Below are 27,936 nucleotides of genomic sequence, written 5' to 3' on the forward strand. Positions count from 1 at the left end.
CTAGAGCAAGCCCTTTGTTATTGGAGCATACAGTACTTTAATGGGTCCAGTGCACCTGAGAGTAAGAGAATAAATCTCCTTTTGATCCCGAGCTGAAAGATGTGCATATTCCTCTGCTCATCCATCAGACAGAGCAGCAGCTATCCCATTTGTCCGACGTCTTGTTTGCACTAAGTTATGACATCACTCTTACTGTGAGACCAACACTCTGATCCCCCGGGGCTGAGCTGGAGGTCGTATGGGGTCGCAACCTTCCCACTGCCCCTCTGGGCTTCCCAGAGTTCCGAAGACCCAAGTGGACACTGGGGCAGCTAGGCCTGGGAACTGGACCCCCGCCAGACATGCAACATGATGAGGAGTCAGCAGAAAGAAAACCTGTCCTGTATGATTACCACACATGGAGAAATTTGGAGATGAAGGCTTCCCTGGCCTCTTTGTGCCCTTTAAGCAAAATTGGTAGGGGGTAATGATGCCAAAAAAGTGGACACCCTGTGTGTGTGTGCGTATATCTGTGATGCTGACTGTGCTGTGTGACAGCCAGTGACGCTGAGTGTGACGTTTGGGTTACGTGTTGGTGCTATGGGAGCCAGAGAAGTGGGCAGGAGATCATGTATTACACACAGGATTGAAAAGGGGGCCACAGCAGGTCTAATACCTCTCCCACTCAATCAGATGACAATAAGCATCATATGATTCCCACTGTCTCCTTCTGGCAGCCCTTCTAAGTATGGATCAGTAGTTTGGCCTTTTGTCAGTGAACTAAATGGACATGTAAATGTATGAGCCACTGCTTGCTCACATTTGATATGTTTACGGTACAAAAAGACCCCTCACAAAGTCTACGGTTGATTCACATCTTCCCGTTTATTCACACAAGTGGGCTGTTTGAGTACGTGTGCCGGCACATTCACAGTGGAACAGTGTTGCCCATTCTCACACACTCAGCCCATTCTCCTCTGCAGTTACTGACAATGCACAGTGCTGGTGACGGCATCTACAACCTTCCTTGTATTGTCCCACACAGGGACCGTGAGGCCGCAGCTGCTTCACACACAAGACCGCCACAGTCTGTCATTTATATAACATTTGTATGTTAATGTCCTTTATAATAATCAACATATATGACATTACCACTGATGTATATAAATAGAATGGTAAACTGAAGCCATCAAACTTAATGACCGTTAAAAGAAGATTATAGTCAACACTAATCTACACAACCTGCTCAGCATGCAGCTGGTGAACATAGTAGCTGCATGGGGAGTTGATGGAGACCAAAACGGAGCTAAAAGAAGAGTAAATGTTGGACCTCAGCATTCATCAGGTGTCCACAAACACTCCAAGTGATTGACAATGTTGCTCAGAAATGGCTGCATGTTTGACACATAAGGGGATAACGTTTTCTTCACAATTTTTTTCCCACTGCTTCCAAGTGAGCAAAAAAAAAAAGGTTATTTCAGGTTTACATGCTAATAAAATAGAATGCTATATGCTATTAAGCTATTTTGCTTAAGACAAAGCGGGTATAGATAACGGATGGATATAAAAGCCTGTGATTACTAAAGGAAAAGTGTCAGGGAAAACTATAGCTATTTGTATGGTCTGTCATGATAGCATAGGTTTGGAAAAACCTCAGAAAACTCCAAAACAGTCAAAACATTCCTCTCTTATATTTTTACATAAAATTGTTAAGAATAACATGCATATTATTAGAATTGAATCCATTTTATTTTGCTTTTGTTATACTAAAGTGTTGAACCAAAGAGAAAAAAAATTAAAACAGCAGCAATTGTTTACAGTTAAATAAAGGAGTGAAAGGCTTAAAATGTCCAATTTATTTATTCAAATAAGCATTGTTTTAAGCACAAAACACAAATGAACCCCTATAAACTGCAAACCTCTATAAACCACTATAAACAAATTCTGAACATCTTGAAATTTATTAAAAAGTACATTTTTTGTGACTGTCGGAGGGAAGAAATGTTTCCACTGAATTGGTGTATTGCGCAAATATAATTCACAACTGCGTCTGTGTGCGGATATTGTTGTCAGTCTGATAGACAAAAAAAAAAAGAGGAGGAGGAGTTTAAATAGAACTGTTTGTGAGTGCAAGTAGGAGGAGTTGGGTCATTCAGTAGAAGAGGGGAGAGCCCGCTGACAGACAGAGGAGGTGGATTTGGAGTTTGGAGAGAGGTGAACTAAAGTGTGTTTGTGCATAGTGAAGGAGGAGAAATTTTTGTATCTGGGATTTTTGTTTTGTTTCTTCAAGAACACATCTTCTTCTTTCCTTGTCGGATTATTCCCGAGCTCTGATGCTGTCCCCGGATCATGAAAGAAACGCTCACCATGAAGTTTGCCTGGAAAACTAAAATGGTAAAAAGAAAAAGAAAAACCTGGCGTGGCTTTCCATCCTGTGCTCTGTTGTTTGTGGTTTTAAAAACGGGGGAGGGGGGGGGTCATAGAGGGAACGAGGGAGAGGGGGGGGGGGGGGGGGGGGGTTTGGAGGCTTGGGAAAGTAGCGGATAACGGGGGAAAGAGGAGGAGGAGGAGGAGGGGAATAGCGGGGGAGTAGTTAAACACTGAGTTTCAATTGTTTTTTGTAGGCATTAAATCCAGTTTAACCTACATAGCTGGTGCGTAAAGATGTCGCGCAAAGTTTGGAAACGTGTAGATTATAAAAAAAAAATCTCCTGCCGATCTAGCCACAATATGACGTCGATCTGTTAGCTTTCCTCTCCCTGATGATGATGGATACGAAAACTTTTGTCTGGGGTCCGCAGTGGAACAGAGAGGGAACAATTGGCGAGTCCACGGGGCCATCACGGTCTCTCCGTGGGTCCCAGCTGTGTTCAGGCGAGGAAAGCACAACAGCGCCAAAAAAAAAAAAGAAAAAAAAGAACTGTTGTTGTTATCTTGAGGGTATTGTTTCCACACACAGCTGATCTCAGATTTAAGCAGAAATAGGGCACCACTTGTCTCTGTGCTCTCTGTCTCTGTGCTCTCCCTAGTGTCCTCCCTGTGCACTGTTTGAGCATCTTAAGCATCCAAAGGAGTAAACAATCTCCTCATCTCCTGTTTACACCTCACCCACTGTCACTTCATGTTATGTTCCCTCTGTAAACTCACCCCTATCTGCCCTGTGTTTTGTCTGATAGGCCTGTATACCCTCTATGGTGAATGGAAATATCACTTTTGCTTGCTTTGGTTTACATTTTCATGCAAACTTGTGGAAATGTATGGCATTATAAGGCCCGAAATCTGATGCATCAAAAGAACATAGTTTGTTTTTCTTTTTTTTTTTTTTTTTTTTTTTCCAAAAAACCCTGCTCTGAAAAACATCTCTAGCTCTGTGGCTTACAAAAAGCAGGCTGGGTGTGCAGACTGTGAACTCAGCAGCCCAGGCCCGGTCAGCACAGACCTCCTGCTATTGTTTTGGGAGTGTGCGGACTGCATGACTCATGCGCTGATGTATTTATCTGTCTCTGCGCCAGCCAGCAGGGCAGCAGGCAGTAGCCAAAGAAAGAGAGACATGTTGCCGGTCATAAGACAACATGCAAGAAGGTCAGCATGGGATGGGCATGCAGACATGTTTCATACAAATGGCAGCCTTTGACATGCTTGCTGGTTTCATCTGTCCGAGACAGTTCAAATCCTTTTTACTCCTCCTCTCCCTTTCTTTTTTTTCCTACCTTTGTCTCTTTTTTGTTTTGGGACTTTCTTTTCATTTCTGCATCACATGTTTCTGTTCAAACCCAAACAAGGCCCAGTCATGGTTGAGTGCCACCAGCGTCCAAGACTGACCATTGAGTCTGTTAACGGTGACTTTGACCCCTGATCTCCTTTCTGGCGGGCCCCTCTGTTTGGGGAGTAGCATGGACTTTGCCATTGAACTGTGCAAAAGAAAGTGGGGACAAGTGAGAGTAATCTTGGCTGCTGTTGCCTCTGTGTGTGTGTGTGTGTGTGTGTGTGTGTGTGTGTGTGTGTGTGTGTGTGTGTGGGTGCCGTCTGTGTATACGTGTGAGGACTTGGCCATCATACTGCATGCGTGGTATTTATATTTGGCCAGCCCTTCTCTTGTTAACTGTCTCCCTGCCTCAGTTTTTGTCTCCATATGTTGATGTCTCAGCAGATCTCAGCCTCTGTTTGCTCTCTCTCTCTCTCTTTCTCTCTGAGCAGGAGTTTTGTATTTTGTTTTCACTCCACTCTCTCTGTTTGTTTATTCACCCTGCTGTTTGGAAGTGATTTACAACCAGAGACAGACACAGCGCATATCAGTCCATGGCTGCAAGATGAACACAAATCCATTTGGTTTTACGAGTTGATTTAAATGTGGTTTTGCTCCTGTGGCACAGATTTGTAATCCCGCAATTAGACAAACACACAGACATATTAACAGAGACAAAAAGTGATGCAAATATTACTGCGTAGGTGTTTATTCAAGAGACTTTCTGGCTCTTATCAACAGATCCGAGAAAACAGTCCTTCTCTGACTTCAGCTCAGGACAGGCAGGGACATGGTGAAAGAGATGGATAGGGAATAAAAGAGGGAGTAAAGAAGGGAGGGAGGGAAGGAGGCCTGGCAGGCTGCAGAGTTGGGGGTTGGGGAGTTGGTCATTCTTGATGTTTTACTGCATTTCAGTCCTTTTTTTTTTGCATTCTCTAGTTGTTTTTTTTTTCCACATTCCTGCTTCTGCTTTCCTCAGATAGAGTTCTAAAAGTTATTTCCTATTTTGTTAAACTATTGAAACTGCACTTGTGGAAGTCAGCTCTTCAGCCTGCAGCTATTTACAGGAACTCCTGGAGGTTTCTAATACTTTCCCCTCTCACTCTCTTCCCTCAGAGCTCGGTGCAGGACTGGGGGGAGGAAGTCGAGGAAGGAGCCATCTACAATGTGACACTCAAGAGAGTTCAGATTCAGCAGGCGGCCAACAAGGGAGCGAGATGGCTCGGGGTGAGTGAGGTGATGAGGCTTCTTCCCAGAGGAGATGTTGATGCTCCGAACCTTCAGGGAAGCAGAGAATACTCTTGAAATCCTGACGCTTTTTCCACTTTCTCAGCCTGTTCTGATTCTGCATTGGATTTTTTATCATGTGCAGATGGTTTACAAAAAGCGGCTCGCTGTGTGCAGACTGCTGAGTTTTAAAAACACTAAAACCTCATCTCTATTGTCTGAAGCAGCTTGTCTTTCAGTTTCGGGGCGTCTCTCTCTGCATTGTGCTCCACCGGGGGCTCTTATTGTTCTAACATTCGTGCTGTAAAGCTCCCAGTTTAGACAACACCTTTTTAGTTGCCTGCTGAAAACCCAACAGTTTCACCAGACCTGGACTGTTTAGCCAAAGCATGTGATTTCCTGACTTTCCGCAGCTGCCAACAAAACTGCTCCTTCCCCTGTGCAGCGTACAGTGTTTTACGAAATGCTAGTATGACAGAAAAAAAAAAAAAAAAAGAGAGAAAGGAGTATTAAAGGCTTTTCCTTGAGTTGTGCATTTTTTGCTCTTTCCTCCACTGGGCTGTTTATATCAACATAATAAGACGTTAGACAGGGTATTATTATACAGGCACAGAAGGGCCAATTAGGGGCATTATCCTTAGTTTCTCTTGTGCCTTTTCTCAGGAAAAATTAGGGGACTTTCCTTTGGTTATATGAAAAATCCGGATCTTGTGTTGTGTTGTAAGCTCGTCTTTGGAGTTGACACGGGGGATGGGAACTGGCACACAAAGAAGAAACAGATAACAGCTCTCGGGCTATAAGGCTGTACCGATGTATTGACAAGAGGCATAAGCTGCCAACTGTATTAGAGCTAATTAAAACAATGTGGGTATTTTGTACAGGGCTGGCTATTGACTAGAGTAAAATAGAGAGAACTCCCTGTTGAGACATGAGTATATTTACCATAAACAAGTCAATTGTGAGTGAACAAAAGCAGCTACAATCAGTGCAGTTGTGGGCCTACACTCGCGTATTGTTTACGGTACAATGTGTGTGGTAGTTAGCGGATTTGGTTGCAAAGTCTGTGTTTAAAAAAAAAAAAAATGTATTTAGTGTTGTGACTTGTGGCGTTGAAGCCTGTGTGTGACTGTGCAGCGGATCACCTCACAGAGATAAATAATCCGACTTCTTGACGCTGTTATCAGAGGGGAGTGGTGGGAGAAGTTGGCTCCGGTGCTGTCCTCCTCCGTCTGGAGAGGGACGGTGGAGGAGGGGCCTCGCTGTGATTAAAAGCAGATTGGAGCGTTTCCTGTTGCAGCGTGCTAACCTCACCAAGGTCTCTCTCTCTCTCTCTCTCTCTCTCTCTCTCTCTCTCTGCATGCCTCTGCCACCTCTTCTACTACCCCCCCCCTCCCTCCCTCCCTCCCTCCCCCACCCCCCGCTGCTTTTTTTTTTTTTATTCCGTTTCCCCGTAGACACAATAGTCGGACACATCTGGAGATATTAGGATTAAATATAGGTCACGATTGTCGTTACCGTTTCCTCTTTCCCTTCATCTTTGTTGCTTTCCTTTTATTCAAGAGTTTAAAGCTTAACTATACTCGTCTTAATCCATCTCGTCCATCCATTCCCTTACAAATGACAAATAAAGCAATCTGAAGTGTCACAATTTGGATATGAAACGCATAAAGGCCAAAAAAAAAAAAAAAAAAGAAAAAGCAAAAGGCGGCGGATCCAGTTCACTCCGGTACAACGGTGTAAAGAACGTGTTTGTGTACGTGTTTAGGCGGAGGGCGATCGCCTGCCTCCCGGCCACACGGTGAGCCAGCTGGAGACCTGCAAAATCCGGAGTATCCGCGCCGGAACACTGGAGCGCCTGGTGGAGACATTATTGACGGCATTCGGAGACAACGACCTCACCTACACCTCCATCTTCCTCTCCACCTACAGAGCCTTCGCCGGCACACAGACTGTACTGCAGCTACTGCTAGACAGGTATTCTGAACATAATCCATATATCAATAAAAAAAAAAAAAAAAAGGAAATGATGCATTGACTACAAGTTGTAGTGATTTAAAATGTTTTTTTTTTTTTTTTTTCTTGTTTTCTGTGGCAGCTATGGAAGTGTGGAGGAAAATGAGCAAGACAGATGCCAAAGATCTGAAACCAATGGAGCCATCAGAAAGTGAGATACAGTTTTCTATGTACATTACTATCAGTTCCATATGGACAGAGACGTTACTTTCAGCAGTATTGCTGACTTACCACACCTGTCCATCGATCCACGCCAGCGCTCTCAAATGTTCCCCGCTGTCTTCACAGTGCCCTGGCTTCAATCCTGCGCGCCTGGCTCGACCAGTGTCCTGAGGACTTCCAGGAGCCTCCGGACTACCCCTGTCTGCACAGGCTGATGGAGTACCTGCGCAAAGCCCTGCCCGGTTCAGAGGCTATTAGACGGGCGGAGTGTCTGCTGGAGCAGCTGCAGGGTCAGGCCAGCATGGACGACACCGATGGTATCTTTTTTTATTTTACTTTTTTTTTTACAGGCATTTAAGATTTTCTCCTCAGTTTTTACTTCAATTTACACAAATGGTTTCTTTTTTTTTTTTTTTTTTTTTTTTTACCTCAAATGTCAACTTTAAATCAATTGTGTTTTCTTGGTTTCAGTTGGTTTTCACGGCAACAGTTCTTTCTGCCTCGGGGAAGAAGAGGAAGTGGAGATTGAGGTCCAGGAGGACTTCTTATCGTTCGATGCCGACCTCGTGGCCGAGCAGCTGACCTTCATGGATGCAGTAAGCGGAGGGAAAGGAGATGGACGCAGGCTACACGGGTTACGTCCTTGTGAAGTCTCCTCGGTGTCGTCATACTGACGTCATCCTGTTTTTGTGTGTTCCAGCTGCTGTTTAAAAAGGTTGTACCCCACCACTGCCTCGGCTCAATCTGGTCTCAGAGGGATAAGAAGCACAACAAGCACAGCGCTCCCACCATCCGTGCCACCATCACTCAGTTCAATGCTGTTGCGGCCTGCGTGGTCAACACGGTGCTGAAGCACAGACAGATCAGGCCGCATGTCCGAGCGCGGGTCATCCAGCGCTGGATAGAAATCGCTCAGGTCCGTAAAAAAAATACAGGCTCACACATGAATTAAGACATTAAATCTTTCAGAATATGAGCAAAGGTGTGACTGCCGCTGCGTTAATTTTCCTCCAACAGGAGTGTCGAATACGCAAAAACTTCTCGTCTCTGCGGGCCATTGTGTCAGCGCTCCAGTCCAATCCTCTGTACAGACTGAAAAGAGTGTGGGCCTGTGTGCACAAGTAAGCCTCCAATCTCTCAGCTATGCAGATAATCTCAGCTGGTTTTGATAGAAGAATCAGCCTTTTTGCGGAATTCAACGAGATCTCGTTACTGCTTATTTTGCACGTGTATTTTTTCTGCTGCTGTGTCCAAACCCATTAGCTGACATGAGTCTGTGTTTGCTGCAGGGACAGCATGCAGACGTTTGAGGAGCTCTCGGACATTTTCTCAGACCACAACAACTACCTGACCAGCAGAGAGCTACTCATGAGGGTGAGTTTGTTGTTGTTTACTGAATATCTGATGGAATTTATGAATGAGCATTTAGTATCCTGTGTAAAAATCTCAGTTTAAAAGTGTGTAGCTTTTAGTCTGACAGGCTTCAGACTCATCTGGAAATCCTGAAAACATTCCTTCATTGGCCGAGTTAGAATCTCGAGGACCAAAGCTATTTTTTGTTTGCCCTACAGGAAGGCACTTCAAAGTTTGCCAGTCTGGAGAGTTGTGCCAAGGAGCACCAGAAACGCACTCACAAGCGACTGCAGCTGCAGAAGGAAATGGTGAGACAAACACTGGCAGACTGAGAGCTGCAGAAACAAATGCCAGACAAATGGATCTTTTCAAATGCAGCTAAAATGGAGCTTTATAATTTTAAACAACGCATTCCTCCCAAGCAGTGTGCTGTAAAGTGAATTCGAATCTCTCCAGGGTGATGAAGCCACATGCTTAGCTTTGTTTACTCAACGTGCTGTAAAGCCGCCTTGCAATCTGTGACGACCACACTGTAAATACATATCTGATTTTACTGTAACATCTCGGTGAATCACATAACTGTTTCTCCGCAGGGAGCAATGCAAGGAACGATACCGTACCTGGGGACTTTTCTAACTGACCTGACCATGTTGGATACAGCCCTGCCTGATCTAATCGAGGTAAAAGAAAATCTAGCACCTGCCGATTGTGAGTGTGTTTTGCACTCGAGTGTGTGTTTCGATATTTGAGAGCATGTGTCTGCGAGTTTGCACAGCTCTGCAAGATCTGAGCATCTGTCTGTGCAACCGGTGTCAGAAAGTGGGGCGTGAGTTTCCATGAGTGAGTGAGGCATTTTGTCGGTCCATTTTTGGAGCGGTCCACCTAATGCTGTTTGTCTAAGCGGCCACTGGTATGTGATGTCCCGGGCCTGACAGCGTACTCTTTGTGTCCTCCGCAGGGTGGTCTGATCAACTTTGAGAAGAGACGCAGGGTGAGTGAGCCTCCAGTCGGCCTCCTCTGGCACAATTACACCGTGACATATTCACACGAGGAGCCTCAGATGACGTTTGAAGTGAAACATATCTAACATGGGTAACTTTCTGGGTTTCTGCAGGAGTTTGAGGTGATCGCTCAGATCAAGCTTCTCCAGTCGGCCTGTAACAGCTACTGTCTGACCGCAGACCCGGCTTTCCTCCGCTGGTTTAAGGGCCAGCCTCAGCTCAGTGAGGAGGAAAGGTACTATCGCTTTAATGCTTTAATACATTCTTTTTTTTTTTTTTGATTGCACCGTTATCCATTAGATAACAATCAAATTAGTGCACGAGTCATGGTCTGTTGGATCTATTGTTCACACACAAAAACACAAGAGAAGCTTTCTCTCCCTGCTGATCTCATGTCATGTCTTTACTCCCTACTGATCTATTGTGCTTATTGTTTTTGTTCAGCAAGCTCTCTCTTCTCCTTCACTGACTTCTCTGTCCTTCTCCCTTACTGAGAACACAGCCTCTAAAACCACTGATCACAGGATTTGGTCATGTTTTATGATGTTGAAAGTTTACTATTAATGCGTTCTCTTGCAGCTACGCCTTGTCTTGTGAGATTGAAGTTTTTGGCGACAGCAGCCCGACTTCACCCAAACCTCGAAAAAGCATGGTGAAGAGACTCAGCCTGTGAGTACACCCAGAAAAGAGACTTAACGGAATCAAAAGGAGGAGGGATGCCTGTTTAAAGTCCGAATTTATTCTGGAATGCGTTTCTTGGGCTCACACATGCCACATTGAAGATGTCAGGCTGTCATATTCATGCACTACGCTGCTGAGACCTCTTCATTTTATTATCTAACAACTCCCTTCCTCCTCTGTCCAGGCTGTTTCTTGGAACAGACAGTAACGCAGCCAGTTCTCCAGTCAGAGAGACGCCACGCTCGCCTCCTACTGGCAGCTCAGGGGAGAGCATGGACTCAGTCAGCGTGTCCTCCAGTGACTCCAGCAGCCCTTCAGAAAGCGAGGCACTCGCCACCCCCACTCACAACTCAGACTCCCAGCAAAACAAGGTGTGTTACTGCACAAATAAAAACAAAAATATTAGTATTATTAAAAAATATATATATTTTTGAGGGGAGGACAGCCTATCAAAATATCCAAACCCTATCACAGCTTTTCCAAATACCAAATCTATTTCTGAACTCATCCCCCCCCCCCCAATTACTTTTTGTACAGCCCCTCAAAAATCCCCTGTCTCCTTTGATACAAAGTTTTATAGGAAATACAATTTAATTTATTGTTCCCTATCTCGTTTAAGCCTTTCAGGTGTCACTTTGTTTCAGTACTTTGCCAAATAACCGCAGTAGATTATAAGAGGTGCTGTGTATTGTTGCATGAAAATGATTCAATTATGGTTGTGTGCATATTTTCGTGACTTTTTTTTTTTTTTTGCTTCCACAGCTATCAGAATCATCCTCCTGTACTTCACTCCACTCTATGGACACCAGCTCATCGACAGCCAGTGTCTCCATAACTCCCGCATCTCCTTCCCTCCCTGGGCCCCAGTGCACCCATAGACGCTCCATCTCCCTCACACCCATGTCTCCCAGCTCCCCGAGTCAAACCCCAGCCTACAACACCCAGGCCCAGGACGCCTGCATCATCAGAGTCAGTCTGGAGCATGGCAACGGGAATCTGTACAAGAGCATACTGGTGAGTGAATATATCTGTATGAGGGAGGCTGCAGGTTGACCTTTTCACAAAATTCATGATAAACCCTATATGACCTAAACCTGTCTGTTCTCGAAATAGTTGACCAATCAAGACAAAACCCCGGTTGTAATTTCTCGGGCCATGGCGAAGCACAACCTGGAGGTGGAGCCGGAGGACGGATACGAGCTGGTGCAGGTCATCTCCGAGGAGAGAGGTAAAACATGCTTCTGCTTTCAAATGGACTTCATTTTTTCCCCCCCATGTTGGGTTCATATATCCTCTCAGGTGATCGTTTTCTATGGATGCATGCAGGCCCCTAGTTGAATATACGCTCCCTGATTCCAATGGTATATTTCAGCACAGTATCACACCAAATAATACAGTCAAATTTACAGTAACAACATTAAGCGGACGTTGTTGCAGCAATTATTAAATAAAAATCCATTTGTAGTTGCAATTAATGCATTTTAAGTTTTCGACTGATCAGCTGCTTTTAAACTTCATGACGCACAATGATCACATCACTATCAGCAGGCCTCTAACTTCTCTTTGTTTTTTTTTATTTTAGAACTGGTGATTCCAGACAATGCCAACGTTTTTTACGCCATGAACACCTCAGCTAACTTTGACTTCCTACTGCGGGTGCGAGGCTCAGCGGGTCGGCCGGTGCAGCTGCGCAGCCGGTGTAGTTCCACGCTCCCTCGTACCCAGCACCGCTCGAGCCTCTCGCTTAGACTCAGCAAAGTCACACTGTGACCCTGGACCGTGGCGACCCAGCAGTCTGCCCTTCCACCACTAACCCGGGGTAACACGGGCCTTTGATGACGGATGGATGGATGGACGGACGGATGGATGGATGGATGGATGGATGGATGGATGGATAGATGCATGAGGAGCTTTTAGACGGAGCAGCTGGATCCCAATGAGCTCTCAGACTCTTTGACTCTTATCGTACCAGTCGGGTTTCATCCCGAACTGTGCCATCACCTGCCCGGCCTTAACACGGAGCATGGATGTGTGGTGTGACTGCTGTGCCAGTGGGACTAAACTATTGACTAGTGATGCCTGTGACGGAGTGAACCAGCGACCCCAAGTGGCCTCCACTCTTTACAACAACAGATTTTTGCACATGATGTGGGAGCAGCCAAAGTCCTGACCTCCAACAGTATTCTGATATTGAATGAACTCCTCTTTGTCCTGTGACGTGTGTGTAGCTGAAGTTGTACTTTTTCTCCTCACAGAGGAGTGGTGAATGCAGAAAGAGAAGGTGGCTGGTGGAATAGAAGGAGAAGCGGACTCGGTGTCCAGTCCTGTTGCCTTTTTATTAACGAATGAATGGACCTCTAACAGTATTCCGAATGATATTAACTGATTGACAGGAGCTGTGATGTCATTGTACCCCTGGTCAGCCGTGTCTGGCTCGTGCACAGTGTGCACAGCGTGTGCGCCCCTCTCATATTGTGAGCTGTGTGACGAATGCAGTGTTTATGTGCATTCTGATTGGTTCCCGTACTTGGTTTTATCAAGTCCTCGGCAAATATTGAAATGGCCTTACCTGCCCTGTCATTAGGTTGTAGAGACGCTGTTTGTGCTGCTTTCTAAACCAGAGAGATGTTAACTTTTCAGCTTCACATTCTCAGAGCTGGAAGAAAAGAACAGAGAAGACGAGTGAAGAGTCTCTGAAATAGAAATCATCACTGAAAGTGTCTCAGACTGATGCATATTTGTACCTCTTTGCCCTTCATTATATGAACTATAGAGTTGCACTTGTCAGTTGGTAGGAGATGCCAATGGGATGTGAATACGGAAGAGTGAATTACTCTTCGCTAAAAGAATTACTATTTTTGTTTGTAATGTTGCTTTTTATATGTTTATATGTAACAATTCAGGCCAGAAACGTCGACCAGACTGAAGAGTGATAAAAGACTTTTAACAGAACTGTTAATGAATTCACAGAGTGTTATAAAAAGAAAAGCCAGGACCAGATTTTACTGTGATACGTTTGGATGGACACTTCATTTCATTCCAGACACAAAAGCCAAACACCTCTTCACGCGGTAAACTCCCATCTCATGAACACACTCCTCATTTCCAAAAACCATCACACTCTCGCGGATACAACACCTTTCGCACGGCGGCAGATAAAACATTCACAGAGTCGTGGTTGTACCATTAGTCTAATCTGTTCATGTTCCTTCGTTAACATTACTTTCCCCCTGGGTTCACTTTTGGACTGTGTTAATGTCCCAGTCACGTTTCTCCATGCAGCACTCGACTTTAAAATGTTGTCAGTAAATCACCCTCAGTTCCTGTTCTCCACTGCCAAAGACTCCTACTCTACCTGAATAAATAAATTATTATCATTATTAAGATGTATTGTCTTTTTGTGTTTTCATTCCCTCCAATCTTTGCCCAACACTCTGTAACTTTGAGATTTTAAAGTGCCTCTGTAAGCAGCTCTTCGTCCTGTCCTGTCTTTTTTTTTTTTTTTTTTACCCTTGTGCCGTGATGGACAACATGCTCGGCACCATCACGGCTGACATTGTCAATAAAAGGACCAGAGGTTGTTCTGGACGGAGCCCAAGTTATTTTGCTGAGTGGAAGACGTTTCTGCTGACTAGAATGCAGCACTCCTGACCTTCCTTTCCTGAAACTGGGTTTGCTGCACTGGTCAAACATGTTTCCAGGAATTCAAAGACAAAAAAAAAAAGAAGGATCTTTTGACATTTACGGGATTTAATTCAAAAACCCTAAAACAGACGTGGCTAACAATTTCTTTGACAAAATCTTTTTTATGCAGCAGAAACAAGTGGAAGTGATGGTTAAGTATGTTTTGTATTTGTGGACCTCTTAGTTGTGTGCGTGCTTCATGTTTTTTTTAGGACTAGATCAGTCGGGAGTAAAGGTCTTGTAGTCTCATCCAATACTTAAAAATGAAACACTGAAAACTTCAAAGAACAAGAACAAGCCTTCTTCATGCTGTTTCAAAGCAATTAAAAATAAAACGGGAAACAAAACACAAAACAAAAAGAGCAATTAAACAATGTGTGTGGTTAGTTGTCTGTGTATCTTTGTGAGGACCAGCTTGAGTGAGACCTTTTTGGAAACGAAAGACATTTTAGCCAGTCCTCAATCTGTGACCATCATTGAAAGAGAGGAATTAGGTTTAGGTTGCGCTGTACAGCGAGGGGAGTGCATTATGTCCATGAAGGTCATCACAAGCACAAATACAAACCCCTGTGTGTGAAATAGGGGGACTCACTATTAACTTGGGGACAAATATCTGGTCCCCACAATCAGATTAAGAATAAAAAGGTCAGTGTTGGGGTTAGCAATAATCTACTGCTTCTGCTTTAGTAATCCTAATTGGACAAAGTGGTTCCAAACCTGTGGGTCAGGACCAGTCAGGTCTGATTGCAACATTATTTGTATGAAATACTTTCATTTAAAAAAAAAAAAAAAAAAAAAAAAAATTAAAGTCATGGGAATCTGGAACTGCGCTGACAGACAGATCAAGGTGGTAGTAATCTATGAACTCCATCTACCGGAAGATAAAGTGACAGTGAATACGCTTTGGCAGGTGCTTACTCAGCATGAAGTCCTCATTACGTAAAGGGCAAACAAAGGGTTTTACTCCAGTGTGAGTTTAAATGTGACAAGCTTGTTCAACAGCAAGTACAAGCCTCTTTTTTTCTCAGCCGTGCCCACACGACACAAGAGATGGCCTCTCACTTCAAGGACAGACATACAACCACAAAAAAAGAAAGAAAGAAAAAGAGTTACACGTACCACATGTTGCTAGAAGCAGCGATGCAATTACACTTGACAGAAGCAGCTTTGTCTCCGAGTGTTCCCGGAGTGAATCCAAGCAGAAATAACACAACAACATCAAGGTGGGGAACACATTGAAATCCACCACAGCCTTCACCAAACACTACAAACACAACAAGATACAGTATTCATAATTCACAGGTCATGAAGGACTGGTAACATCAGTAAGTGTGCATTGAGTCTAAAATAAACACGCAGCACAGAAAATATGCTTGTTTGCAACCTTTGCCAGAGCATGTTAATTATTATCTCAGCTGATAAAAGCATGCAGACAAATTAATTATTACTATTAAAGATTTTGAATGGCAGCCAGCATCAGTCTTTTTCAAAGTGTGCAACCTTTTGTCACAGTCAGGTCATTAAAAGAAGGTGGAAAACCAGAGGCGCTTTGTCTCCTTTTTCCTCTCCTCATTCAGGTTTCCTACTCAGCATAAAAAAAAGGCCATACGTGCATCTGACTGAAATGTGCAGGTAGACGTTTCCTGGTGTCTCAAACGTATACAGTGTAGTCTAAACTAACAAGCTGAGCACATTCAAAGGCAGCTCTCTGGCTCACACGTCTGTCTTCTGTTGTCGAGGCCGTGCTCATCCACCGTCCTTTGATGCATGTCAGCATGAAAGGCCTTTTTTTTGTTGTTTTTTTTTGTGCTCGGGGCTGTGTGAAAGTGTGGAGGGGTGGTGCTTGTGTTTGATGCAGTCAGGTCAGGCCGCACTAACTTACGCAGGGGGATGGACTGCCGCAGCTGCTTTTAATCCGTAAGAGCATTTGAGTGAGACACCAGATTGTTTATGTGGTCTATTGGAAAAAGAGCTGGCACAAGTGTGTGTGTGTGTGTGTGTGCGTGCGTGCGTGCGTCAGGGGATGAGGGTGAACGCAGCTTACGATCCATCTGTCTGTTTCCCCACAACGACAGCATTGTGACAGACAGTGAGGGGAGGCTGGGACAGACGCGAGCCCTTGTACTGGTTTAATTAAAACACATCACTTGAACCTTAGTTGGCACCGACGCTAACGAGCCCATCCAACACGCAACTCTACAGACAAGAGACTGCAGGGAGAGGAGGAAAAAAACAAAAAAGGAAAACACCAGGCAATTAAAAGATTCATTTACTCATCGGCCAATTATTCACCCGAGCCAGTCTTGGATGTTCCTCGTGCAGCCTTGTGAGGCCTTTCACTACGGACAGGTTTTTATTCACTGAGCGCCAAGGACCGCCGTGACTGGAAAAATCAGGGGCTGAATGAGACACGCGTAGCTTCCCGCTGACAAATGCTCTCTTGCACATTTACGCACACAAAAAAAAATGTCAAGACTGATGAAATAGTTTAACAAAGAGGAAAAGAGCCACATTTGTTATCAACTTCTGGTTAGCTTTTATTAACTTATTCTCTTTAATTTTTTGGAAAAAAAAAAAAAAAGATTTTTTTTTTTTTTTTTTTTACTAAAAATGTGTCAGTAGAATAAACAACGGATGAGAATGTGTGACGATGAAAGCGTGTTAAAACCAGTCCGAAACACATTTGAATGAAACAGGAGCTTTTCATATGTCTGCTTTTTGAAGCTCTTCTGTTATTATTGTTTCATCGCCTCACACACCTTTTCTGAACATACCCAAACACACATGGCTCTGCTTGTATTGCTTCATTGAACCTCGGCACAAATGATAAATTATAAACACCTTGGGAAAAAAAAATAAACAAACAAACACAAACACAATTTGGTTAATTTATAGCTTTCATACTATGTGCCTGCGTATCTGAACGCTGACATGACATGATCAAATTTATCACGCTGTGACATTTACATAACAAATGTGTAATTGATAGAAACATCAAATTTGATGAATAAGAAGTTGATAAAGGAATTTCAGCTTGAACATTTTTGCCTTTGCTCATTAAATATACAAAACATTAAGAGCAGGTACATCAGGTAAAGCGCTAAAAAAAAAAAAAAAAAAAAAAAAAGTTTGACTTTGGTTCATATACCGACAAGAAAACCTAAAAATCCTGATGTTCCAACAAAAATAATAACAGAACAGTCGTAATCTCAACTTTCAACTAAGAAGTCTAACAATGCGATGCTCAGTGACTTAAAATACGACGACTCAGTTCGGTAAAAACACTGATTCTTTTACATTTTTAGCCACTAATGTACTCATTTTGGTTTCCAACTTTGGTGGCGTTCCGATTGCATTGTTAACGTACATTTACGTTTTCCACACGTTGCACCTGTGACAACGTGGGGAAAATATGTGGAAAAGTATAACATGGGAATCTACATGGGCTTCACGCATGACGCCATGAAAATGTTTCAATACGGCACGTTTTCTGTGAGGATAGCCATTGGGATCTTGTCACGATGGACTAAAGTGGGTCTGAAAGAGGTTGTAATGAAAAACCTAAAATGACTTGGGACATGTAATCTTGTACTATTTCTCCGCAATCACATCATTGAAAGAGAAAATAAAGTGGTATGTGAGGCAGGATGGGACAATCTGCTGCATACTGTTCAGTGATAATTCTCCCAAAGAGATGAATTACCCATAAGGGCAAAATAACACGTTCCGTTTTCCAGCCGTTACAAACCCGGACTGTACCGTTAACGCCGGGAAGCAACGTTACTGGTGTTAATGAGGAGATCAGCTTAAATGCCGGACTTGTATGCGTAGAGAAATATTAAAGGCAGCTGTTATGATGACTGTAAACCAGAGAGGAGAGGCTTTAAAGAGACGTTGTACGGTTACACAAAGCCTGTTTGATGTCTAGTTTTTCCTGACAGTGTAGCACAGAATGGCAGTGGATTGTGACGTCAGCGTGTTGGTAGAAAAAAACAACAACAACAAAACAAAACGGTGCCAACACGGCTCGCCTCCTAAATGTCTCGGAGGAGTTTCATTACCGAACTCGTTGCCGATGCTGTCGAAGCTGGAAAACAACCTTTGAACTACGCTGCTGCACTGTGATGAAACATGTTTCTGTGCTTATCTGAATGAGGGAGGAAAGGATTTTTATTATTAGAATGTGAACCTCATCAACCATTAAAATGAGAAAATTGATGAGTCTTTTTTTTTTTTTTTTTGGAAGGGCCAGAAATCAGAAAATACTTTAATTCCAAGTACACAAAAAAAAATGTCCCTCAAGATGGAGGGTAAATGAGTAATATGGAAGGCAGAGAAGTTTTTAAGAACTAAAGACAGAAAACAATAGAAACAGACCGGAGCCGGGCGACCAGGGCTTGTTTAATTTTAGTGTTGCTTCTTTGCTCCAGACAGAGAGAAACAGGAACTCGGTTGACAGCTGTGACCTACCGGCGTGAGACGTAAACAACACTGAAAGAAAACGGACAGACTCTCAGACGTTCCACTAAATCAAGGGACTGGAGGTGTTTGCCTTTTTGAGGCCTCATCCTTCTTTTAAAACAGCCAATCCAAGTCCACTGCCGGGACACAGATATGTTGCAGAGAAAAAGTTAGTCAACGTCTCTCACCAAACTTAGTCTGTACCTCAGTTTTAGCATCAAAGTCAGCTTCATTTCACGGTTAAAAATCAAAGACAAAAACCAAAAGTTGTCACGCTGGATGAAGTTGCTATCAGAAATCGTTGCTCAAAGGATCTGAGGATTTTTTTTTTTTTTTTTTTTTTTTAAGCACACACTGACTCTAAAAGGAGGGTTACCTGAGCAAAAAGTTCAGTACAGTAAAAACTAAATTAAAAGTAAAAAAAAACAAAAAAAACCAACTCATATTCATGTATGTGGAATTCTCATTCTTCCCAGGAATACACACCAGTTTCTATAAACCCAAAATACACACGAGGGAGATATAATATTTGAAACACCTTCCAATATAATGCAGTCCAATTTGACACCAACCAATAACTACAAAATAACAACACGGTTAAACTGAGGATTTTTTTTTTTGTACTGTTTTTATATTGGATTGCACTTGATCTTGCAGGTGCAGCTAATATAAAGTGGGAACTCGACGTAAAGAACATAAATACAAACTTGCTTGCCAGAAAACCGAAATATTCCCCAACACGTCTCAAGAGTTCTCCAATAAAAACGTTTCGCCCTTAATCTGCAGAAATGAAAGTGACACACAAACTGTACGAGCAGGCTGGAAGCTTTCCGTGTGGACCGTGACGTGGCTGACCTGTATGGTTACTTATCAGTTTGTTGTTCTTTTTCACCTAACACCAACAACAACAACAACAAAAAAAACGATTTCCCCCGTGGACGCCGTCCGCGTTACTGCAGAGTACAGGAATACATTTGCTGCCACGTGACGCGGAGCAGCCGTGCTGTGAAAGTTTCTGCTTAAAAAAAAAAAAAAAAAAAAAAAACCACGACAAGAAAAAACACCAGAACAAAAACACCAGTCCGAAGTTCTTTCACACTCACACGCGTCCGTTTATGAACCCGCTCCCTCCGCTCCCTCCGTCTCATCGATCCGCGGGCGGCGCGGCGCGCGAAACATTAACACTCCCGGAAGCCGCGGGAAGCTGAGGGACGGTTCACAGGATTCTTGGGACAGATTTCCATCTCGCGCGCACACACACACACACACACACACGAGAGAGAGAGAGAGAGAGAGAGAGAGAGAGGGGGGGGGGTGAGGTGAGGCCGTAAGGGGACGGTGAAATATGGTAGTCGATGATGATTGCAGTGGCGACGGCGGCGGTCAGGCGTGTTGCGCCGCCAACTCCTGTCCTATGAAGCGGCGCAGTCGCTCCAGGTACTGGCTGTACAATTCAATGTCGTTGTGTCCCGCTCCCTCCACCCAGAGGGGCTCCACGGCCTTCGGGCAGCGCTCGAACAGGGCGAGGCCGTGGGAGAAGTCGATCACCTCGTCCTCCGTCCCGTGAATGATGAGCACCGGCGACGTGATCTTGGACACTTTCTCGATGCTGAGGCGGGAAATAAGGGCAGCGGTTAGGGACAGAAACAAGTTGAACAGCGCTCCTTCGTAAAGCGCCCGGCCTCGTGGGTCGGGGCCGTAAAAAGTACACCCTAATGGGTCGGTGTGTTTGGTCTGGAAAAAAAAAAAGTCAGTGAGATATGTTGTTGAGGATTAAGTACAAACATCTTAATGGATTTGTGGAAGCTTAATTTTGGCCTGGACCTCAATAGCAATTTTGTTGTTGTTGTTGTTGTTGTTGCTATAAAACATATTTATTGCTTTGAAAGTAACTTCATATATTAGTGTTGCTATTTCGGTTTAGCGAAACCAGCCCCAATGTCTGGCAGTTCAGCGACTAATAAACAACGGTGGTGCAGAGTGGGTGCAGATAAATGACGATAATGTGCAGATTTGGGATACGTCGCAGCTTGACCCATAAAAATCTGCAGCACGGATTTGACCCCCGTGAGTCTTGGGATTTGTTTGTAGTTCACGTTGCTAGAAATGAACACATTCGTCTCCAATAGAGATGTGAAAAATCAGATAAGATGGTCTCCGAAAAGTAATCGCAGCCACAAAAATAAGAAATCTTAAAAGTCATAATAAAGTCATCTGAGGGGGGAAAAAAAAAAAAGACGTATTCCACGTAGAAAACGGGAGGGAAAGATGCAGGAGGGATCCGCACGGAGGGAGGCCAGCTGCCCGCTCTGAGTCCGAGCAGCGGGTGAAAACTGGAGGCTTTCTCAGCTCACTGGACGCACCGAGGCGTTCCCTGCTTTCCGACGACCTCTGCCGCTCCTCACCCACTCGCACCATCCGGGATGAGATCCCGCACTGAGGTTGGCGTCGGCTGCCGTCGACCTCTGTCAGACTTTAAAAAGCCCGCTGCCGCAAAAAACTAGACCGACGACAAGAACAGAAAGGGATAGCGCCTTCCCTGACGTGTCCTCGTTGTCTGGCCATGGGAATGCATTTTGTGGCCAAAGGTGTAAAAAAAAAACAAAAACAAAAAAACAACAACCCTGTAACAAACACTTGAACACCCACATTACAGGTGCAAACAAATGCGTGGCGGGAGGAGGAGGTTATAACAGAGCGAGGAGCATTAGAGGACCCTCTGACAAGTCCGGGGCTAAAAAAAAAAAAAAAAAAAAAGTACAAGTTCACAAGCAGCCTCTTGTTTTCTGGGTAATATCCCCGGGTGTTAAGAGGCTGAAAGGGAGCAGGAATGTGAGACTTAAAATACATCCGGGTACATGTAGGCACTGCAGCTTTCTTAAGTCTGTATAGCAGCACCGAGGAATGTTGTGCTTCCGTTGACTACATTTACCAACACGGATTGGACAACATCCATTTAAAAAGTGTCGATTTCCCCCCCGTAGAAGTAATAAGAAACAGGTGATAAACTTCCACTTAAAACAGGTGATTGAAATAAGGCACGAGACCTTTGTATTTTGCCCTTTTTCCTTCCACGCTTCAGTGTGGTGAACATTTTTTCTTTGACTGCAACCCGCTGGCAAGAGCGACTGACTGGGTGTTTCAGGCTGGACGGGGTTAAGTTAAACTATTTTGAATAGATTCTCATAGCACAGTAAGTACTTTTGACACTTTAGATTCCATCATGTTGTCCCCCGTCCCCCGTCCCCCTCTCCTCACACTGGCGACGTGAACGAAGCAATCACTGAAAAAAAAACTGCAAAGTAACAAAACTGCCGGCCCGGATTTATTTCCTGCGGCTCCGCTTGCTTTTCAATAAGTGACAGGAAATAGCTTCGGACCCAAACTTTATCCTGGTAATTTACTTCCAATCAAAAGGACTGCACGTCTACACACGTTTAAGTCCACATGACTTTCCCCAGAAGCCTGCGGGACAGTGGCTGGATGTAACGACAGTGGTTTTAATGCTTCTAATGCTTTACATAAATAATGCGAAATGACCTTCCGCGCTCATTTAACTCCTTTCTGAATTAATAGAAAGCCTTACGTAAGGAGGTCTCGTTAATACCGACGTCGCGCGATGAAGGTCGCTATAACTGACATTAGATGTGCGAACGACACATAAAATCTCCGCGCAGAGAGACGAGTGTGAGCCGCAGCAGAAAAAAAATCACTTCCGAAAAGGTGCCAGAGGAGAAGAATTAATACACGGCGAGATCACACAGACCTCTGCAGCGACACTTCCTCTTGTAGAGCACAAAGGTAAAAAAAAAAAAGAAGAAAAAGACGCTATGTCAGCGCAGTCCTTTTGCTTGTTTATCTTCAACAACAACAACAAAGATATCAACACGCTTACCAAAGAAAGAGACTGAAACTAAATCTTTTGAAACTGCAACCCGAACGAAGGGAATCTGTTCTTTCATCGCAGATATTTGTCTTGGACGGGGAAAAAAAAAACCACTTTAACGAGTGCAAGTGGCAATTATGCTTTTCTGTTGGCAGATTTGTAATTATGTGAAAATGGCAACAGGCGGCCAAACAGTCTGCGCGCACGGTTTGTAATCTCCGTGCGAGTATCGTATTCAGACGAACGCCCCGTTTATGGATTTTTTTTTTTTTTACAAGGTTTGAGAGAGATGAGGAGGACGAGGGAGAGCGAAATCTTCATCGGGACAAAAAAAATCCGACGGCTGCGGCAAATGGACAAACGAAATGAAAAAAATATCAAACGCGTAATTTGATACGATTTGAATTTCTATAAATTTGTATGTGCGGCTGATAATTAAAAAAAAATTAATTAAAAAAAAAACAAAAAAAAACAGACTTGTGGAAAAAAAAAGGTACGACGAGACGGAGATAGGGTACTTACTTGGGGAAAGCGTCGAAGCAGTAGGTTTTCTTTGTGTCTGGAAAGGCCACTCTCATACCGGACGTTAGAGGCGAGTGAAGAATCACGGCAGCACACTCGTACCGCGACGCCAGGTCTACGGTGGGAACCGTACCGATGCTCTGGCCGTACAGGATGATGTTCTCTGGGCTGATGCCGTACCTGGTTACAACCACACGCAGACAGACAACCTTACGATACAGGCCGACCGGAGTCGAGCGAGAGCATCGGACACTATTTAACTTGTGGTTATTGATCCTGCTTCCTTTCGTTACTGATGAACCCGTTTGACGATTTGTTTTCGGGGCGTGTTTTCCAAATGGTTGGTCATTTCAGTAACTATCTAAAATTGATTAAGCGGGTTTTGTTTTTGTTTTTTAAATGTAAATCTATTTTCTGTCAGTCAACTCAAATAATCATTTCATGATCATTTACTTCTCTACAATTCACAGAAAATCCATTCAACTTTTTAGATTTAGAAGTTTGCTTTTTTTTTTTTTATATACTGCCCATATAAATTCTGGTGTGCTGTTCGGGCTTATTGTTTTTGATTCATTTTGTTCCGTTGCTTATTTTGTCTATCTGATTGACAACTTTTGTTGTATTGTAATGTGACATGCAAATGAAAACTTCCTAGACTGGTAGAAGTACCCTGAGGACGTATTCTGAGTGTGACCATCAAATTTGACAAACTTTATAGTGGAATATCCTGAAATTATGAAGGTGAGATTAACAGCTACACCCAAACATAGATTTACCTCAACCAACCTTTAGCCAACGCTCTGTATTGTGATGTCTTCCCCAGGCTGCAGCTGCACTGCTTCCACTAATGAGACAATTTATCCCACCACAACGTCCTCGAGACACATCACCCCACAGCCCCCCCCATCATCCACTCTCAGTTTCGTTGTTATTCCCACGGTATCTGTCCCCACTCTGTTCTACTCTCTTCATCCCATCCTCGTCTTGATCGCAACTCCTGCCAGCTTCACTCACTTCGTCTTCACATCTCGGATCTTTCTTTTACCCTCTTGCGCTTCTCTTCGTTCTTCACTCCTTGGTACATTTTCCTCGCACTACTCCTTTCAACATTTTCAACATGGGCTGGTATGAACCAAATCCAAACAAAACTGAAAACATGTCACCGTCCCGCCTGCACAAGTCACACGGTATAATAAATCGTCTCTCGACGTGGCGCATGTGGGCCAGCGACACAGCAACGTACCGCGTTCGCAGGGCGTGCCAGGCAGCGTCGACGTCTGCGTAGAGGTTCTTCTCGGAGGGCTTGCCGGTGCTGACGCCGTAGCCTGAGTAGTCGTAGGAGAAGATGTTGCAGTTGATGCGAGTGCCGAGGCCGATGTAGAAACTGCTCATCTGGCCGAGGTCAACAGCATTGCCATGGGAGAATAGCAGCGTAAATCTGAGAGGATCATTCAAAAGGCAGGTTAGGAGGATTGGACAAAGACGCGTATACAAATTCATTGGTCTTAAATGTCCCATATTGTAATAAATTCGGGTCTCTTTTTTGGATTGTGAAGCGGGTCTAGGTGCTTCACTGTGAAATTAATGTGAAAGTGTAAAAACCCTTTGGAGAAATGCACACAAAAACAAAAACAAAGACATAAAAACAAAACAACCTGTTTTTGATAGAGCTCCAGGGAGAAGTTTAGAAGAGATGTAAAACTATATTGGGATGGTTTTTGGTGCTTAAAACCACAAAATATCTTCTAATGGATGTCAAGACTGCAAATAAAACACTCGAAAAATTTAAAGTACGGGACCTTTGAACCCTGACAAGTACTTAATTCAGAAAGCAGTGTACACACATCTACACTGTGATTCTGACTTTTGCATGACAAATGTCATTGTTAAATTTGTGTATAAACTATAAAACAGTTTTTACAGGACCTAGAAAGCCCAGCAAGCATCACATGTACAAGCAACAAGTAAAGTGTGCACCTTCATCATGTGTGTAAACGTAAGAAGTTTTACTGTGAAGCACAGACATGTATCACATCAACAGCATTCAAATAGACACAAACAAACTAAAACAGTTAAGTTTGACACATTTTACTATCCATGAATCTGAACTTGTAACTTGACTCTGAATCAAACTATATGCAACCTATCGTTAAGACAAACATTAGAAGGTCACTTGAAACTCTGTTGCTAATACTTCACTGTCTAAAACTGCTGCATGTTGGAGGATTGGTTTACCGCAACGGCGTCACATCAAATGACTCTTACTTCTAGATATTTTGTACAACCTGAGAAGCAGGGTATCCACTATGATCGCTGGGTATTCTTGCCCTGGACTGTTATTCATGAATGCACGTTGCGCTCTGCAGAGGAACCGGATACTTTTTCGCCACACTCACTATTTTGAAATTCTCCCTCGGTGGTTTTGTTTACGAGCTCCTCCAACCCGGGGCTTCGCTCACCGGCCTTTCCACTGAGAATATGGCAAAACAATGACTCTGCCATATCACCTTGAGAATCGATTCATTCTCTGTAACACTAGATAGATGTTTATACAAGACACATGGACTGTAACACAAGCCTGTCCATTTCTTTTTAATTGATTTGGTAAATTAATCAGCAGCTTCACAGTGCAGCCGAGATTGGTATCAAAGTGAAGGTGAATACTTTTACGTCTCATAAAATGCGGTTTGCAATCTCATAAAGCCACCTTCCAATCACTGCAAATAAATTCAATGACGCAAACCCATAGAAAGGAAAACCACAAAGGAAAATGATCTGTATCCGGCTTTCTGGAAACTGACATTGGCAATTGAGTGTGAAACTTTTTTTCTTTTTGTCTGATCACTATCATGAAATACCAAGCACAAGGTGAAGTCACCTTTTAACCACTCACAAACCCGCAGAAACGAAAGGAAAAACAAACAAACATGACTTTTAAATAGTAAATGATGACAGTGATCCATGGAAAAAGCAGGAAGAGAACATCTTTGAGTCAGCTGAGTCAACAGGGAGATAAGCAAAGGAAGTACAACTGGATGTGCGTAGAAGAGGACTGACAAGAAAGAGCTGGGACCTGTAACGACTCTGAGGAAGTGGGACACGCTGCCATGAAGTGAATGAGAAAGGTTGCGCTGGTTGAAGTCTATAAAACACAACAATCAGTCACCCTTTCAAACTACTCACCTGGCATTAGGAGCGCAGCGAATGTACATGCAGCCGACTCTGTTCCCTCTGCTGGACCGAGTGAGGAACACCTCCGTCATGTCGAGCTCTCTCTGAGAGTACTGGAACTCGGCGCGCTCCGTCAGGTGGAGCTTCCATCTCCCCTCCACACCGCCGGGCCCGCCACTTCCAGCGACTGATGCGCCGCTCCGGGCCCGCAGGCTCGACGTCCCCGTCGCGCCTGGTGCAGCTGGGCCTGCCTCCGGGTCCGGCAGAAAGGTGTACGTGGGCTCCGGGGGCAGGAAGGCGAGCTTGGCTGCAATGCGGCCCGGGCAAGGCGGGCAGCAGAACAGGCAGCAGAGCTCGCTGAGAGAGAGGCCATTCATCCTTCACTGTGCAGGAGGAGGACAAGAGAATCACTGTGCAAATGAATCCACATCACCCCGACGTTAACACAATGAGACACTTATTACAATGTAATGTACAAGGCCCTTAGTCCGAGGCTGCCAACAATGGTGTTGAACATTTAACACCAATTACATCGTGACCAGATACGCAGCATGTCACGAACACAAGTCGCAAACGGATAATCGCTGAATAGTTTTAAGGATGTGTCAGATAAATATCTCGACTTAGAGGTGAATCAATTAGTTCAAACAACAATGACAATCAATGAAACATTTTGAGTAATCGTTCTGGCGTAAATGTTTTGTTTTCAGCCTGTCTGCGTACCTAATTCTTCCACGACAGTAAGCTAAAGATCTGCAGACTGTTGGTCAGACACATTAGACATCAAAAAATGTCCCCTCGGGCTCCGAGAAGTTTGATAGACCGAAAAAAAAAAAAGGATTTATTTATTGTGAAAATAATCAATAGCTTACCAAGAAATGAATATAACAAATAACCGCAGCTATTTATGACATATTTTGTGGTTACAACTTTATGATGTTTTGAAGTGAATACTTTTTTTATGTCAGGGTTTTCCCTACCATTATAACACTTACGACTTATGACACTTATGAGGGAAAACCCCTAAGTGTGTTTGTCAAAACGAAGATGATTACTTTTTCTTTCTTTTTTTTAAACAATACATTAAAGCGAATAACTTAATAGTGTCGATAACATTTGAAAAAAAATAATAGACACAGTCCTACAGGACATCACTCCAAAGCTGCAGTATGAAGTGTGAATGACGACAGCAGACCTACCTGTTGAGCTGAAGACCTTAATAAAAGAAAATAAAAAAGACAAATGCACTGTGCACAAACAAAACAAAACCCAAGAGGAAGACGTCTCTTCACTTCACCAGGACACAGGACACGGTTTGTTAAGTGCCCCGTCAGCGGAACAAGGAAAAAGTAGTGGCGCCAACCGGCTGACAGGGAAGTGTTATTTACAAAGTATCTGCTGTGTCTTCTTGGTGCCGACCGAAGTCCACTTTCCTCCCATTTTGTCCTCTTGTAGAGAAGCTGACGAGACGATGTCCCCCTTTTTTTTTTTTTGTTGTTGTTGTTGTTGTTTTTTTTGCCCGAAGGTGTCCCGGATAATTCAAAACAACTGTTCCTGCTTTGTGTTGTCGGCAGCGGAGCGATGACCTCGAAGTGACCAAAACACACACACACACAAAAACTTTTCAATGACAATCAAACGCGCACGAACGAGGTGATGACATGAGAAAGGCAGCGACGAGAGACATGATCATCTCGGTGAGAGAGGCTTGTGTGTCTGCGACGGCCAGCTAACGCTCCGGTGGCTTAAGCTAGCAAGAAGACATAAACACTCAGTAAAAAAAAAAACAACAACAACAACAAAAAAAAACAGCGTACGTCCGACGTAAAACACCGTCAACACACAGCTCCCAGCGGGGGGATTTGTCTCCGCGGATCCATTGCGCACCGATACCAGAGTCTCCTCTGACTTTACGGACAGCGTCTTGTCATTTTAATGAATCCATGTTCGTGTGGTGTTTTCCTACTTCTCTGCCGATTCACCGCATCCGGAAGCGACAGCTGACAGGATGTGACGTAAGAAGTTTCCATTGGACAATTAAGGGAAACTTG

General features: G+C 43.9%; 2 protein-coding genes across 2 annotated transcripts; one reads left to right on the plus strand and one right to left on the minus strand.

Moving 5' to 3' along the window:
• Positions 1–1,999: 1,999 nt before the first annotated feature.
• On the plus strand, positions 2,000–13,549 carry rgl1 (ral guanine nucleotide dissociation stimulator-like 1). Its single transcript, XM_069150275.1, has 18 exons — positions 2,000–2,373; positions 4,841–4,951; positions 6,717–6,925; positions 7,047–7,115; positions 7,253–7,443; positions 7,598–7,722; positions 7,827–8,042; positions 8,144–8,247; positions 8,416–8,500; positions 8,698–8,787; positions 9,073–9,159; positions 9,438–9,470; positions 9,594–9,715; positions 10,060–10,149; positions 10,346–10,532; positions 10,924–11,175; positions 11,275–11,389; positions 11,744–13,549. Exons 1-18 carry the CDS (start codon positions 2,329–2,331, stop codon positions 11,929–11,931), a joined length of 2,319 nt encoding a protein of 772 aa, XP_069006376.1. The 5' UTR covers positions 2,000–2,328; the 3' UTR covers positions 11,932–13,549.
• A 2,808-nt stretch (positions 13,550–16,357) lies between these two features.
• abhd17ab (abhydrolase domain containing 17A, depalmitoylase b) lies at positions 16,358–27,851 on the minus strand. The gene is made up of 5 exons (XM_069150276.1): positions 27,085–27,851; positions 25,898–26,268; positions 23,958–24,152; positions 22,715–22,894; positions 16,358–19,915 (listed from the first exon to the last, which is right to left on the minus strand). The coding sequence occupies exons 2-5, from the start codon at positions 26,260–26,262 to the stop codon at positions 19,690–19,692; spliced, it is 966 nt and encodes a 321-aa protein (XP_069006377.1). The 5' UTR covers positions 26,263–26,268; positions 27,085–27,851; the 3' UTR covers positions 16,358–19,689.
• Between the last annotated feature and the right edge of the window lie 85 nt (positions 27,852–27,936).

This window comes from Embiotoca jacksoni, unplaced genomic scaffold (genome assembly GCF_022577435.1).
Source record: "Embiotoca jacksoni isolate LCO1_2020_lvr unplaced genomic scaffold, fEmbJac1.0.p SCAF_16, whole genome shotgun sequence".
Classification (NCBI taxonomy): Eukaryota; Metazoa; Chordata; class Actinopteri; family Embiotocidae; genus Embiotoca; species Embiotoca jacksoni.